The sequence below is a fragment of the Camponotus floridanus genome, unplaced genomic scaffold (genome assembly GCF_003227725.1).
Source record: "Camponotus floridanus strain SB8 unplaced genomic scaffold, Cflo_v7.5 scaffold43, whole genome shotgun sequence".
Classification (NCBI taxonomy): domain Eukaryota; kingdom Metazoa; phylum Arthropoda; class Insecta; order Hymenoptera; family Formicidae; genus Camponotus; species Camponotus floridanus.
In genome coordinates, this window is record NW_020229581.1 from 425,968 (window position 1) to 443,937 (window position 17,970).

General features: G+C 39.0%; 1 protein-coding gene across 7 annotated transcripts in view; it reads left to right on the forward strand.

Annotated features, from left to right (window-relative positions):
* The window catches only part of LOC105258422, a 209,292-nt gene that overhangs the window by 71,491 nt on the left and 119,831 nt on the right, over positions 1–17,970 (forward strand). For all 7 annotated transcript variants that reach the window (XR_003123258.1, XM_011269654.3, XM_011269655.3 and 4 more), the window contains exon 3: positions 17,184–17,264. Coding sequence is in view for 6 of the 7 variants with exons in the window: in XM_011269654.3 (XP_011267956.1) it covers positions 17,184–17,264 (81 nt within the window). In the remaining variant the exon portion in view is untranslated. The remainder of the gene's footprint in view (positions 1–17,183; positions 17,265–17,970) is intronic.

The following is a 17,970-nucleotide window of genomic DNA, read 5'->3' on the forward strand; positions in this document are numbered from 1 at the left end:
TACGTGTCTCGTAATCTGTCGTCGCCTTAATTTATCGATCTGTCTGGAAAAATTTTCGCGCCGAAGTCGCGCGTCTACGGAAAAAATCCTATACCAGTTGAATCGCATTTCGATTTCCATGCAATATCGAAAGATAGATGTCTGTTTATTTATTATCCATCACATTCTTATGGAAGATGAAATGTATGAACGTAATGTTACACGCGCAATTTTTATCCCCGAACCTTTCATGTATATTACGTCATTCTTATGCATGCTCGGCGAAATTCTTATGCATGCTCGGCATTTTTAAATATGACGATTAACTTTCACCTATGCATTCTTTTCAATCAGATTATTTTAGCCTCTATTTATTCGCACGAATTCTAAAGACGTCGGTTTTCCTATTTTTATTTTACATCTCATTCATCTTTTTTAATTATTTTTTTCTGTTATTGAGAAATTATATTCGCTGAATGAGGCAACATAATTGAAATATCTCAGCAGAATGGTAAGGGAGCTTTTGTATTCAATGTAATAATCTTTTTATAAAACGGAGAAACTGCGAAGGACACGAGAGAATGGAGCTCAATGAACAATCAAACGATTTTAGGATTGTAATTAAACTCTTAATTACTCGTTAATGAAAACGTTCTTTTCGCGCGATCAACCGTGTCCGATGTTTTCCTCGTCGAGCAGCGCTTAATCGACCGTATTACAATTCCACGGGATGGTTTTTCTCTCGGAAGGTACGGGTCGCAGCTGTGTGTGGCCCGTCGAGATATCGAATTTGCGCACGCATCGCCAACACATGTCGCGTATGAACCACACGAGACACGCAATGTTCCCGTGGGCCTTTGATCAGGAAACCATTCGCGCGCTCAAGGAATGTTATAACAGGAAATCGATCTCTAGACCATTATACAGAATGTCCCATAATATGTAGTCTCGGGCCTTTGATGTCTCTTTGTTTTAGTCGATTAATTTTAATATTTGTCTGTATACATGTGAAATTTTAATTTCGCGCAAATTAAAATTCCTTCCTTTATTTAAAATTAAAACGTTTCTACATTTTTGCATTTTTATATTGGACGTATCAGCGTCCTTTACCGAAATTTAACGATTGCTTATCTAAATCTAAAAGCGATAAGAAATTGCGGAGACAAATAAATTTGCACTTAGTGGGAAAGATTTGAGAAACACTGCACTATTGCACGTTGCACGTATATTCGTAAAGAGCTTACGTAAAGTTACGATGGAACGGCGAATAAACTTGCGGATGCACCGATCGCAATATAATAAGGTAAGAAGCTTCCTCTGTGTTAGAGTCGCAACGCGGATAACCGCTAAGTCCTAAACGAACGGTTTAGTGGGTGGCGCGTGACTGGTGTGTAAATCGCTATGTCTACATTCACGATTATTGCTTTACATGACACGAACCGCATTTTGTACAACCACATTTCGACTTCAAAGCATCGAATCCTGCTCGATTTTACGTCTTGGTTATCTAGGGAAGATATTTATTTAGGCTTGAATATTGCGCGATAAATCTTTCAAATTTATTTCAAAATTGCATTTATGTGTCTTTCAATAGCGCAATTTTCATAAATTTTAATCAGTGTAAATTGCGTTGATTCGACGACTTATCTAATTTACAAGTTGATTTCATGTATTCATTGAATCTGTAGTATCGTTTAAAGCATTGAAAATTTTCATAATTTCAATATTTCTCTTCCCCCGTGGGAAAGGACCAGCTTCCCCTATCGTGATTTTGTTGCGCGCGTACTCTTGCTTCCCATCCCTAAAGAGGGGAACGTCGTGCCCACTGTTTGGAAACCACTATCGTAACAGAGAGCAAACATATGCAAAACCAACATCCCGATTTTTTATTTGCATAGTATACTAGTCACGGGATAAATACATTTACATATTGCGGTAACAGAGATATCAAATCCTCGCTCGTTAAGCGAAATTTAAAATCGCATTTTAATCTTCGGGAAAGATTAAAATTGCGCTCTCTGTTTGCGGAGAAAATTAAAAGTTTCTTTTAATAGTAAAGCAAGAGGAAACTCGCGAAATAAACCCGGGTGAGGTAAATCTCTCCCCGGGGTGGTAAAACATCCCTTTACACGAGTTCTTGTTATTAAAATCGAAAAAAATGATCGATAACTACCGGGTGCGACTCGCGTTATTATCGCGAGTTCAGCAACAGCATCATTATTAATTTTGCGAATGAACATTCGTAGCTAGTAGCTTGTTTCGCGCGCGCGTACAATTGCTCTCGCGAGCGATTTCGGGCGAGTGGTAACAAGAAGACCTACGGGATTAACGGAGCTCGCGCTACCGCCCGCCCCCGACCATCCTACTCTCATGAATCGTAATTACTAATTAGACACGGACCGGCGAACTTGCGGCGAACGATGGCGCAAGCGGCAAATCCATCGGGACGTTGCTCGTCGAATGAAGTTACGCGAAAGCATCTCCGTGGAAATTCCGTTCTGTGTTTGGTATCGAAACGGAGGGAGCGGAGGAAGGAAGAGACAAAGGAAAAGAGAAGGAGGGAGGGAGGGAGACAGAGAGCGAGGATATACATCCTTGTCATTTATCTCGCGTTTCCTGTCTCGATCTTCCTCGGAAATGATGACGAGCCCGACATTCGTTCCGCGTTAAGGCACGAGAGTGCAAACTGCGTGCAATCCTGTAATTGTAGGGTAAATAGAGAGTAATCATATGCTTCGGGTAATACTCAGGCATAAGATGACATAAAATATTCATCTCACGTGTAACAGAAAGATAGTAATACTTTACAAAAGATAAAAGTTAAGTGCTAATGAATTTTAAAAAATGAAAATTAATATCTTTGATTGTAATTCGAAATTTTCAAAATAAATTCGCGGATTTCATCGGCAGGAATATTTTGAAGGATCGTAATTTTCAATATTTGCGGTTACATGTCATGACAATTAAATATAAATAAAAGCACCAGGTTTATATTTGCCATATTTATATTAAGAGAAATAGAGAAACAAAGATAAAAATTGAATAATAAATATAATATAAATAATATAATATAAATAAATAATAAAATATAATATAAATAATAAATATTACATGAAAATTAAAAATTACATTTAGTGTAATAAATTATTCCAAGAAATAATCGTGTTATTCGTCGTATTATTATACTCCAGCCGTTAATTTACATCGCACATGTAAGAAAATAGTTTAATACACTTCGGAGAGACCCAGGGAAGATACATATAATCGAGGTTTATAATGTCCCGCGAGAGAGGAGATCGTTATCGGTCGTTAATGGCACGGGAAGTTTCGTCCAAATAATCTCTCGCTAAAGCTACAGCTCCGTTAGCTCGAAATCCCGCGATTAAAGTTAGGATTCAACGTTGGATCAATAAATGACAAGCTTAATCGCGTATACGCTCGATTAAACATAAACATTGCGCGGCAGCTTCCGTGGATAAAATTAACAGTCGGAATGAATCCGTAAACAATTGTCCGATATGAAATTAATATCACGCCGCAAATGCATTACATGATATAACCGTCGCGTGCGTTACACATTCGCTGCATTGTTATCGCAATTATCTCTGTTCTACCTTTTTCTATAAAGAGCTCGAGGACAACAGTATCGCGGCGCGGAACGTCAATCTGGCGTATATTGCCATCCCTTATAACGCCGGGGATTATCCTCGCAGGGCGAGAAAACGGACGAGAGAGAGAGAAAGGGGCTCGAGGGGCCGTCACGAGAGCGCGGTCTCGCTTAATTTGGCGAGTCGCCGCGAACGCGGGGCGAATCTTGATAACAATACTCGTGCGATTTCGACGGACGTTGGAGCGTAAGAGGGACGGCGGTGGTCGTCATCGTCGGCGTCATCATCGCTTATCCGCGAGCGGCAGGTAGCGGAGGGAAGGAGAAGGAGAGAGACGAGAGAGAACGGGGAAGAGAGAGCAGGTTGGCCGTCTCTGTAATTTGTAACGTCGGCCATTCGAGCATGTAACTCCGTAATGACGAGTAACGACCGCGCCGCGAGTGCGCTCGCCGATTGCGTGGCGCAGCTGCACGAAGCGCGCGGGATAGTCCGCGCTTTGGTACCTCAGGGCGATCAGGTATGCGCGATTGTCCGTCGGGAGACGACGGAAGGGAGCCCTTGATCCGGACTATTCTCGGATTATTCCCGGGGAAGACCTGACGTCGCGGTCTCTCTGAAAATGTAGCTAGATGGATGGCTTTCGACGGGGATATTTACTCTGGGAGGCTATTAAATCCCCCTGCGAATAGTCGGGGAAATATATTGGAATGAAATGTAAAATATTAGGTGATACGATGATTTTCTCTTTTTTAATTCGACGGTTGTAAAGTTGCAAATTTGACGCTTTTGATGATTTGGGGAAGAAATTTAATTTCAGAGCGAAAGAGCGAATCGCGCGCGAGTCATCATCAGCGAGAAAGTGAAATCGGGGATGTTTGATGTTCGGTTAACGTAATGTAACGTAATGTAACCGAATCGCGTGCGCAGAGTACTCGAATTCGCATTACGTAAGCGTTGCATTATTTCCATCTGCGCATTGTGCCGCTTTTTCTCTGTAATAATATCTCATAACGGACGGACATTATATGCGGTTGGCGCACTATTGTATCACGATCGTAACACTTAATCGAGATAATGAGATGCGCTTGGATTCGTTACGTAATCCAATTGCGTTTAGGCTCAGCTGCAGTTACGTTAACTAATCTTGACTTAAGCGCCACCCCTCCCCTCCCCTTTCTGTCTCTCTCTCTCCTCTAGAGAAGATAATTTATAATATGTAGAGAGAAAATTCAATTAATCAACCTACAGCCTGCTCTCCTCCCTAATGTACCATAATCGGTTGGCATTAATGGCGCTAAACTAAATTCTCCTCTCCCAGTCATCGCTAAAATTACGGTTCAGAGAATATTGTTAATCTGCTCTTAACTGCTCTTATTGCAGTCATGCGTAAAATTAAAGCAGAATTTTTTCTCTTTTTCTAATGTGTATTATATATAAAATATATAATAATACACATTACTTTTAATATATACAATCAAAAGAAATATATAAATATCGTAAACTGCAAATATATATTTATATATGCTTTGTAAAAATATGCGAAAATATTATATAAATAAAATATATACATATATTTCGAGTAACAGGAGAGTGAAATTTTTTACGACGAGATTGAAAGAGATGCCTTTTAGCCGGCTGAGAAATACGGCTTGGGACATTATACTCCCTACCTCTTTATTGTCCGGGAATACCTAGTCTATTTTCAACCTGAGCATCATTGATCGCAGTACCAATGGTCTCCATAACCATTGAGGACACGCTCTGCGACCGGCTCATTGTACTAAAACTAGTCCGTTTGGTCAGCCAAAATGTCACCGGTGGACCACACGGTACGTTCGACGAATATGAACGCCAAGGGCATTCGTGGGCACCTTTTCAACCACGTTTAAAAGGCTTATCGAGTCGCGTACGCGACCAGTTTTCGAGGCACGTATAAGCGCTTCTCTTTTTTCCCCAGGCCTGATATTCTCCTTCGATCGTCGTCGACGCGACTCGGATAAATATTCAAACGGAGCAGTTGGCCCGGTGCGTGGGAGATCACCCACGCGGCTCTCACGCATCCGTAATGCCTAGCGAACGTACGTATACGCGTCTCTCGTACCTACGTGCACGGGCATAAGCTCGATCGGATAGCGAGCGTGGAAAATTGTACTCGATAAATTCGCCCCCAGCCTGGGCGATCGGCCGGTCGTTGCGGCAACGGATGCTCTCGCCGGATATTTTTCTCCGCGAACGAGGGACGACGAGAGAAGATCTGTAACACGCCAGGTTCTCGCGCACCTCGGGAAATTCGACGGCGCGCGTAAAAACTCGAATCGTGACCATCCACGTGCGATAAAATCGGCGCTATTCCGTCCGTTTCCTTTTTTCTTTTCGGACGCGAATCCCACGAATTGGGGCTCTCTCTGTTTCTCTCTCTCTCTCTCTCTCTCTCTTTCTTTCTCTTTCTCTCGGCATCGTATAAAATCCCGGTGAATTTATTGCTATCCGGAGAATAGAGTGGCGCGGACTTGAGGTTTCCGCTGGATTTGACTTTTTCGTGGAGAAAATGATTTCTTTCAAAATGATATATATAAAAGTTTCTTCAAGTTTTTCTATCGGTATTAATCTTCTTGCACTTGAGAGTATTAAATCGAATATATATATATGCGAATTGAAATGAATTTAATGATAAATTATGCGTTGCAAAGAGAGAATATTTTCGATAATAAATGTTCCCGAGCGCAATGTGTGGAAATGATAATTTAATAAAATCAACAGAAAGTTGTTTTACATGTTCGGGATTATTTCACTCAAAAATTGAAAACATTTAATCATAAATTTTAACCATTTCTTCATAAATAATTATATATATATATTATTAATATATATATTATTAATATATATTATTAATATATATATTATTATTATATATATATATATTATATATATATTATTATTATTATATATATATTATATATATATATATTATTAATATATATTATTAATATATATATTATTAATATATATATTATATATATTATTATATATATATATAATTATATAGATATAAATAAATGGAAATTATATATTTTCTTGTATAGGAAAAGAGAATTATTCTTTCTCTCTCTGCAAACAAAGAAAGAGAGTGTCACAAAAACTATCATGAAACGATATATTAAAATGTGAAAGTGACATGAACCTATGAAGTGACATTCTTGCCTTTTAATTACTTAATTAATTATTTTTAATTATTTGCTCTGCAAGCGAGGGAATAAAAGCGAAACGTAAAAGTCCGATCGATGCGCGAATTTAATTTCATTTTGTGCTCGTGTTGCATTGCTCCGAGGATGCGGATGCTCGAAAAGTTATAATTATCTCCGACTGGCAAAAAAAATTCAGCCTGTCCGCGGGAGAGGTCTCGGGGAAGGCTGTCGCGTGAATTGTCACGTGCACATTAACACGCGATAAATATTTCTTCGTACATTATGCACAGTTTTCCGAATAGCGTATGCGAGGGATAGCGGATGAGAGGCTGTCGGTTTAGCATTATTATTCGGACGACCGCGGCAATAGCTGGAATATTGCCTCGTTAAGAGCAGAAGCTGTTCGCAGTTACAAATTTGATTTTCATTACGACGAGATGAGGACTCGCCGCGCATAAATCTTGCGCCGTAATCGGCCGCGAAACTATGAATAAAAGCCTACGCATCTGCCTCGCAAACAGCCTGCGTTTATGTAATTATTTATCCCATTACGGGACGCGAGGAAGAGATGTTTCTTTTACTTTGGCCTTGAAATTTGACAGAATAATGGCAGCATAAATGTCCCACCGCAAGATATTGTTAATAAAGTTATAAATAAATAAAGTTATAACGCTATCTCTTTCTCTCTCGCAGAGATGAAATTAATCGATTGAAATATCTCGGCGAGACACTTGTAAAATGCGAAACTTGAAGCTAGAAATTCATAATCTGCAATTGACATAAAATGAATGTTTGACTATTATATTATTCGTCGAGTGGTTTCTCCAAGTAAGTAGCATACACGTATTTCATCACGAGAGAGCAATAGTAGCGCACGTGGCAATTACGGCACACCTGTCATGCGTTGCACTTTTGCGCTTAATTGCGGAGTCGCACTTAATTACCGGCTCAAGGAGACGATTAATCCGATCGCTAACGTCGTTCCTGCCGTCCGACATAACTCCATGGAATTCACTGCTCGTTGAGTGCCAGTTTAATCCGGTGCATGCGGTTTCGTTAGATCTTGAGGAGAAAACGAAGAGAAAAAGAGAGAGAGAGAGAGAGAGAGAGAGAGAGAGTTCTCGAAGAGAGGGTGAATTTATAACTGGCCTGGATAGAGAAGCCGCTGTGAGAGGCGGACTCTGTCAACGACGCAATGACTCACGACTCGAGCCAAGTCGACTCGCAGGCCTATCGGCTTCGCCTAGAGTTATAGCTGGTTATACCGGGCACTCGCACATATGATTCAGCCGGTAATTACGTTTCGCGATGCGCGTCCCGGCTCCGAAATAGATTTTCCGGAACGCGAAGGAACGCGCACTCATCTGCCGGTGATGCACCTCGAGCGGTGTCTTTGAAAGATTCCGTCAACGAATGAGAAATTCATACATTTCGAAAAAAAAAAAAAAAAACCACGTTTCTAAAATTAATTCCGACGCTAACGTCGTGCTTTGATTCATTTACACCTAACGCTCTGCATCTCGCGTCACGTCAACTGGCTCTCCCCTCCTCTTCCCCCCCCCATTGTCCTTTCAACAAGTTATTATCGCGAGAACGCCGGCGATCGTCGATAATTATTCGCTGATGTACGTTTCTTCGAAGCTGCCGCCAGTGCCGCTCTAACGGATGTCTACGACTCGAGACCTGTTTGACCTCTCATAGTTCATTCACGGCAAAGCCGGTTGCGCAATTTCCGTACGACACGCGGAAGACGACGATGCGAACTAAATTCATTCGCGTTGTCCAACACATCGTATAAACTCGGCATTTAAGTAGCGATAAACTGATAAGCGTTAAGCATAATGTGTCGAATAATATATATATTAAATATAATAATTTAATTAATAAAAAGTATATTAAATATAACAAAATAAAAAATATATAATATAATAATATAGTAAAGCTGAAAAAATATTTACATCATGAATATATAATTAAAATATGAAGAATAATGTTCGATAATATTCTTTTGATTAATCATGCGTAACAGATATAAAACAGATTAATTCTTTTTACTATCGATCTTTTCAAATGCTTCTTCGATGAGTAAATCATAATCGTAAAAGTAACGGAATGGAGAAATTTTGATCGTCTTTGATTGAGAATCACGTTTTTCGAGCTACGAGAACTTGAAATTAGCACGGTACCATAGGTTTTGAAAGAGTACCCATGATATGCAGTTTCAATATTTTATTCAAACATTCCGCCCTCGAGTGTCTTGATTACTCGCGTCATCCATCAGAGCACGTTCTAAAACTGTCGATTCATCCGATCTGATCAAAGTCACGTTGTTTGTCAAGGTAAAATTGAAAGACACGAGAGAGAAAGAAAAGGGGGCGAGTTATAGCAAGATGATTCCGCCCTTCATTTCGCGTTCCACCCAACGCATCAGGCGAAAGGCGTTATTCGTGAGCGGCATATCCGGCCGGAAGTAGCTATATCGTTCGAAGATCGTATAAAGTATTTTTCCAAACGTACTTCCCTTCACGCGAGTCGTATTATGTGACTCGTCATCGTTGCCCTCTTTTTCACTTCTTCCCTTCCGAAGCTCGTTAAGATCGGAGACTGATGTGTCTTCAAGGCCTTTGTTTTCTCGAATCCTGTCTGTCGAATCGATTGTCCGATAACTTGAATGCAACAAGTTTAGATAGATAAGTATAGATAAGTATAGATAGATAAGTAGAGTGTTAAAATAAACGTTGCATATAAATATTACAGAAAATATTATTTTTTGTTATAAGAAAATTTCATTTTATTTAGATTCATACCATCATATTATTTATATAGAAAATATATTTTAATTACTTAAAATTTGAATTATAAAGAGAATGTTGTATTAAAAAATATTGATTTATAAGATTTAGTGTCCTTTAATACTTGAAAACTTTATTAGCTCTCAATAATCTCTTATTTAAAATTGTAACATAAATTTTTCTTATCAAATGTCTATATTTTTTTATTATGAATATTTGTTTTTCAAAATATTTTGACATGGATCTTATTCGATTCAAGATATATATATGTGACATTTGCATTTAAAATTTTCTGTATTGATTTATTTCTCTGGAAATCGAGTTAACCGCGAAAATCGGGAATTATGCACCTGCATTGGAACGCTTGTCGTTCCCACCGACAGAGAATTTCGTTCTCACGAGACAGCCCGTTCCCCTCGGCTTCCTCGGTCTCGTCTTGGTGTGGCAAGACTTTTGACCCAGAACGAGAAGGAGCAGCCAAGAAACGTCCCGAGCACGAGGAAGCGATAAATATAACGTTGTTTCAACGGTGCGTGAAGTGTCCGCGAAGCGGGCGTCGTACACGATCAGAAATAGTGGCAGAGTTGTGTATTGCAGGTGCGTTTTGCGAGTGAGACGCGTTTATTTATGTGGCTCCACCTCATCTTCTTGTTGCATTCGAACTATCGGCGCGATGCGAATTTTCACGTGGCAAAACCACGTGTTATTTTGAGCTTATTATAAACGATGTATAGTCAACGTAATCAATCATTTTTAATTTTTAGGTATAATTAATATAGTTGAGAAACAAAGACAAAACGAGAATAAATTTTCGGTCGCGCAGAAAGCTTTGTAAAAAATATTGTAATACAGTTAAATTACGCGAATAAGTTCAATACATGTATTATAGAATTTTTATAATGAGTATGTTACTCAAATAAAACATTTTGTTGCGTAATCGTTATACAAGTAATATAATTATAGAGTTGTATAATTATATTAAATTTGACAATTTAATTTAATCTTTTACAATGTTTTCCCATTTTCTCTCGCTGATTTTTAAAATTACAAGTGGTTAATTACATACACGCATACATATACATAAATTTGGATGAGAGTTTAAAAATTGTCTCAATTTAACTTAATTTAAAAATTCAATTTTAATCGAAATGGAATTTAAAAGCACTCTCTTTTTTTTCTTCGCTAAACATGAAGACCCTGCTATCTCAATTTCTTTCGGGGATATTTTATCTTTCGAAAAAAAAACTTCTCCGAGCCCATCAGTATAACTTTGCGCACTATAATTTCCATAATTCGTACGTTTTCCTGAAACGCACGATCGCAGGTGTCCGTCGCGCCTCGCTTGTCGATTTTATCGGGGGCGATGAAAAAGGGAGCTTCGCTGTGCGTGAATAAGGGAAGGAACGGGAGGTGATGGAGGAAGGGAAGAGAACAGTGAATATTGTTCCCTTTATAGCGGAGAGTGAAACCGTAGGGTGTTTTTTAACATTTCGCGTTTTATCGCGCGATCCGCGCTCGCAAAGTGTCCCCTCCCTCAAAACGCGGATTCGCACAAAATGTACATTAAGGGCGTTGTCCCCCCCCTTCCGTCTCCTGTACACCGCCGTCCTGGTTTCCCGGGTGAAACTACGAGTGTCACACGCACTGAGAGCACATGAGAGGGAAAACGCGGATTTTAATAAACGAAATGGAAGTGTTCTCGCTAGAAATCGTCCCTCGAGAGTTTGCACTTTGGTATTTCTTTCGATTAAAGCCAAATATAGACTTAGGATATCGCTATCATGAGGCGATGGCATAATAATCGTTGTTTGATGATGCATATATTGATATTCATGATTTTACCGAACGAGAAAATAATAAATCCAGAATAAATAATTTAGCGGAGAAATGAATTTATCTCTTGTATTTTGTTCGATTGCGCAGAATTAATATATCAAGGATGATATATGCAATAATAAATTTAATCTAAAAGCAAAATTAATATATCGAACAAAGTTCACTCGATAACTTTTCCATATTAAATTTCACATATTATCGGGGAAAAGGGAATCTAGGTATTTTTTACTTTAGTATTAAAATTAAATATTACATTTTCAACGAAGCACTCTCGGAGAGAAGTAATACTTTTTTATGTCGATCCGCGTGACATAAAAAATCGTCGCATGGAATATGTACGCACATTCGAGGATTAAAAAGGGGAAGTTTTTTCACATTCGTCCTCGATGGCCGCGGCCGTCGTCTGCACCAGAGGTCGAGTTTCTCACTTCGTAAGCCGATCATTTCATTTTTCGCGACTGGCCAGATGAGATCTCGTGGACGACGGATATTCAATCAGATTCCTATGAAATATTTCCAAGCTGTTAAGATTGAGTCTCACGGGAGACGCGATTTGGGGAGGAGGAGGGTATTGTATGGGATTTCATGGGGTGTACACGCTCTCTGAACCCCCGCGAAACCCCGTTCGATGGTCATTCGACATTCCGGCTTACGGCTCGTTCATAAGTTATCGCGTACAAATGGACGGCGAAAGAACAAAATCTGATTTCCGAGCGCGAAAATTTAATAATTCCCGAGGTTTTTTTTTGGAATGTGTAAATTATGCCGATGTCTGCGGTTGTTTTGTAACGAGTTTTGATGTGCATACTTTTGCAAAGAATTACTTTCCTCTTCGCAATATTAATATTCGTCGATAATTTCTTGATTATATAAAGAAATAAATCGCATCGAAAAGTCCATTAGTTTATTATAAATTTCTCGATATTATAAATTATTACAGAATTTTAGATAATTTTTATTTAGATAGATATAATTTAATCGATCTTAAGATCGATCAAAAATTAATCTTATAATCGCGATAAAGAATTCTCGTTGATTTCTCGATGATAATCATTGCTTAAGGAACCTATCTTTAAGTTCTTTCGTTAAAAGTATATTTTTATATGCCTTCTTAGAAACATATTTTTATCACATCTTGTTACATGCGAGAGAGAAGACAAATTCTTTGTAAGAGATATTTAATTTGAAAAACTTATGATCCTTTGAAACGCCAAGAAGACTACGAGAGGGACAGAGAAATAATTTTAACGACGTTTTCCTGCTTTCAAATCAACAATATACTCCTCTCGCAAAGACACGGTAACGTAACTCACGTGCTGAGACGTACGTATCGCGAGTCCTTCCGGCGTTCTCGTTAGTGCACGAGCGAGTTGCACGAGCTGCAACGGCGCGTCTCGACTCTGCTTGTATTCCTCTCACTCCCTCTTTCTGTCGCGCGCGGAGAGGAATATAGTGTTACATCGCGAAGACGTAGGGGACTCCGCTAATGCACGTGCACATCCGACACCGGCATCGTTCGAGGAATATTCGCGCGATGGGTGTACCGTTACCGGCTGCGGACACTCGCTGTTCCTCGGTTACTAGCGGATTACGTTGCGCGAATAGAGGAAGGAGCTACGATTCCTCCGGTAAATCGCGCTTGCTTTGTCATCCGAGTCGAAAATTTACAATCGAGCTCCTAAAATCGAGTCGCGATAAAGAATTGGTCTCCCTGGTTTGTCGACGGTAATGATCGCTTAAAGGAGAGATTCCCTTTAAGTTTTCTCTCTTTAGAAATATACTTTGTTACACGCAACAAAAAGGAAATTCTTTTTGTTTACAAGATATTTAATTTCACTTTAAAAGCTCTCTACCTCTCTCTCCTTTTTGTACATTTCTTAAAAATTAAAAATTAAATGTTAAAAATTAAAATATGAAATATTAAAAATGAAATATTAAAACTTAAATATTTTTGTGTTTAATCGATTCTTGCATTGACGTAAAATTTTATAACATACGTACGCGGTAAATGAGCTGGATAAGCAACTCGTTTCGATGTAATTATGATTATCCTCAAATCGTCGCGTCGAGCCGCAGGTTTTTTGCAAACGAAAACGCAGCGACTGTGCGATACCGTCGTTATACAGCCAGCATTTTTGCCGGCGGTAATCTTATTTTTCCGTCAGCTCTTCAAAGGCGTCCGCCTCTTCCGTCGTTTTTACTCCCGTTGCAGAATGTCAGGCGCGGCGAACGCGAAATAACTCGCTCTCGGTCATCGCGTTTCCCGACGTCGACGGGAGACGTTACGTTGCAATTTTTACGACACGCACGTAAAAGCGATTCCCGCTCGACAAATTAGGTTTCTCGAGCACGAGGGACACTTTCGTGCTCGATGACGTGGACGAAGTGTTGTCGAGTTGTATTTGGAATTCACGAACTTAATTCGCGAATTCCAGATTGCTCGACTCCTCCGTAAATTTTCGGGGCATTCTTCTCTTTCCTCCTCTCTGTTTCTTTTTATTTTAGTTACGACTTAACGATCCAACAATTGCGCGAGGTTATAAAAGAGCGAAGGGCGTCGCTAAAAAAGAGGATAAACGGCGTGGCTAAGTGCCGTTGCACGTTTCGCGCAGAGTTGCCTCTCAGATGCATTCGCGCGGCTTTTACTACGAGAGAAGAGATCGGGAAACATTTGCGAAAAGATTTCAAAATGTTGGAATTTTTCTCTCTTTTTTCCCTTGCGATGCGTCAAGTATATTAACGCGAAAACAGCATTTTTCCGCTTTTGCGTGCCGTATTACGTGTTTTATTGGATCTTTTAGAAAAAAATATTTTTCTAGCGAAACTTTATGTTGTTGCAAATGCAACTAGCACCTTTAGAGAAATAATATGAAAAGGAAGTTCCTCCTACTTTTTGCTCCGATAAAATTGCTTAAAATGAATCTGAAAAATGCTCGCTTCTCAGCATCTTGGAATGTTAAAAATGTAAGAAGGGACAGCGAGAAAAAATGAGATGATTTAGATATCGAAATGCAAGGAATTATTACTTATCGCTTGAAGCACAAAAAGGAAAATTAATCGCCGGGCTCTTGCATCGCTCTCTTTCGCTCAGTCTCCTCGAAAGAAAAGAGGATTCCATCGAACGTCAACAAATCGGTAAATCACGAGCGACGCACTTTTAGGTAGCTTGCCAACGTGTACCGGGTGCAACGATCACCGCAGAAGCGCGGTCGAGAGGATCTGGCGCATGATTCTAAGTGCTCCGTAATAGACTTTTGGGAAACGAGCGCTTTTAGAATTTCAGCGAGGGTGATTCACTCGCTCCTCCTCCCCCTTCCTTCGCCCCTCCCTGTGTCATTCCGCGTGAGAATGCGAGGAAGAAGAGGGTCAGCGAGATTTCGCCGCGCTTCCATATGGACGCAGCTGTCGCGCGACGGATATGCGTGCGTTCGATGCTTATACCGGGTGTGCGATCGAAGCGAATCAGTTGACTCTCTTCCACGCAGCCTTCGTTTCAATTGAATTCAGTTAGAAAATATTTGTTGCAAAGGTGTGCACTGAAAAAATGGTTAACTGAACCGTTCAACTGAATTATTATTCTTTTAATTGAAATATTTAACTATTTAAATAATACATATTAAATCTAACATGACATCAATTTAACTTAAATGTTTTAATATTTCAATTGAAAAAATAATAATTTAATTGAATGGTTTGATCAAGTTAACAACTTTTTTTTCTCGCTGTGTGAGATTTTTCAAATGAATTGTATATGATATATTCGATGCTTGAGATATGTACGATATCCATTTGAAAAATTAGGAAAATATTTTTTTTCTAATCTTTCCTAAACGTTAATAATAACGATAACATAACTTTTGATTTATTTGAAAATTTACTATTTGTTTTTTGACAATTTTAATATATTTGCACGCAAATTCTTCAATTTATTCCATGTCAAGGAAATTATCCTCGCGAATTCGCGTGACACTCGACACCCGGTATTGAGACATCTCACGCATCGGGACTTCCTGGTTCCCAGAGCGTTATGCGCACGCATTCGCGGGCGGGCGTAAACACGCACGCACGCATGTACGTACGTATACGAGTTCGTCCGCGCGTCCACATCGTTTCGAGCGCGCGCCGTGAAAGATCAAAGTCACCCGTGCTAGATATTTCATCGCGAACGTCTGAGCGGCTGCCAAGAGCTCCAAATGCGGCGGTCCGAGAGAGGATTTGCGAGCGGAAGTGAGAGATCGCGGGAAGAGAGCAAAACATGGTCGCGGATCGAGGTTGCGCGGTGACGTTTCTCGTCGCGACGCATCTCGATATAATGTTGCACTCGTCAGTGATCTCTCTCACGATCATCTGTTGCGAGAAACGCATTGTGTTTTTTATCGCATCTAAAATTTATGCATAAAATAGTCAATAGCTTATTTTATTCAATATAAATCTGTTATCTATTTTATAATGTAATTATATTGAATAAGCAGTTGTGTTTTTTATCGCATCTAAAATTTATGCATAAAATAGTCAATAGCTTATTTTATTCAATATAAATCTATTATCTATTTTATAATATAATAGTTATATTGAATAAGCAAAGTTGTGTTTTTTTATCGCATCTAAAATGTATGCATAAAATAATCTACTTGTAGCTTATTTTATTCAATATAAATCTATTTTATAATGTAATAGTTATATTGAATAAGCAGTTTTATATATACATAGAAAATTGAAAAATACAGAAATTTCGCTTTCAAATTTTTTAATTCTTTATCTAGTTTTATTCGCATGCGGTATTTAATTTTATTCGTTGCAGCTGCAGGACGCACTTTTAGCGTTCCGTAATATTTATTCGATATATCGAATTATTATTCCGTTAAATTTCGCGATTATGAATTATTCGTCTGACTCTGGCTAGTTTGTCTGGCGCTGCCAGAATTACCGGTCGATATCAAGCGGTCAGACTCGATGAAATATGAATATCGAAGTCGTAATGCACAAATGAAATTGCCGCTCTTGTGCAACGCACGGAGCGACATTTCGCCGAGCCTCGTGCTCTTCATCGCGAGTGTTTGACGAGCGTGATATTCGCTGGGAAGGCGCAGTTTCTTGGATTTGCGCGCGAAAGCGCACCTCGATCGTGACTGCCGCATCTCCGGGCGATATTTATGCGCTAGTCCCTCTAATGATTCTCTCTTTAATCGTTTATCGGCCGCCGTAAATCCACGCGCGCGAATGTTAAATCGCCTTTCAATCGCAAAGTCGTGATTACGTTGTAGATCGAAATGGAAAGTGCAAGGAATATGGATGGTGTTTCTCCGGATGGTCATAAAGGGGAGATCTCTAATCTGTAAACATCGAATGGTGCTTTTATTATTTCTATAATTATAAGAGAAAATTGTGTTAGAAACGTGGAAAAATGTACCGTCAAAAATTTTAACTCGTTCTTTAAATAGATTGTTTTTGTATTCTTGAATTATAGTATAAATAATTTTGTATTCTTGAATTATATAATAATTAAGATATATTTGTGAATATGCGTTAACTATCTTAGAGATTTTTTAGTAAAAAAAGTTTTCAAGAAATTGCACTTGATTATTATATTTATGTCGGCACATTTATCGAACTCTGTTGCAGAAGAATAAATTTGAAAAATATCTGCTGCATTGTTATCGATTAATTAATTTCTGAAGGACATTGAACTGTCCTTCTGATGCTGGACATAAAATAATCTTACAATAAGATAGATCATTGGTGCCTTTGGAACTTGACTAACGATAATTTCGTTTGTTCTTTAGGGCTTCCAGCGGCCGCGGACCCGACTCACCCCTCAGCTCGGATCTGGCGCTTGACAAGCCTCGCCCCATACCTTCTCCCCGGTAAGTCAATTGATATTTTAATAATACGATTCTTTAATTACGAATATACCAATTGATATAAAAATTGTAAGTAATTTAAAAAAGCAATTACGATATTGTTACAATAATAACAATTGACCTAAACATATTTATTGACCTAAACGTAATATATTCTTTTAATGTTCTTATTGTTATTTTCGATTACATTAATACAAATATTTTTTCCCTTCCAAAAATTGCAATTGATTACAACAGCGTTTTTTAAAATTTAAAACTATTAAAGATATCTAATCAGACGATAATATTCGAATGTCCTCTCGTTCTTTCTCTCAGACTTTACAGTTTTGTTTATAAACACCGATACATTTCCACTTCTTTATCGATTTTGCATTTTTTGCCGGCGCGCGACAAAAATAGCACGGAGAGAAAGAGACGGGAGGCATTTGCATAGGTACCAACGCATTTGCATACGCGCCGCGCAAACAGACTTAAGGCTAGGTGGATTTAAAAGGTTCGTGAGAGAATAATCGTCGAAAGTGGAGCGGTTCCTACTCTGTAATCCTATCGCGCGACGCCGCTCCTCGGCGAGATTATTGACATTGATACGCAAATGCATCTGTCCATGCAATATCGGTCACAGCGTCTGCACACGTTTGCTCGATCGTCATGCTACACTACGAAGAGAATCGTGGAGGGAATAGTCTTTGTCAGTAGACTTAAAGTCGGT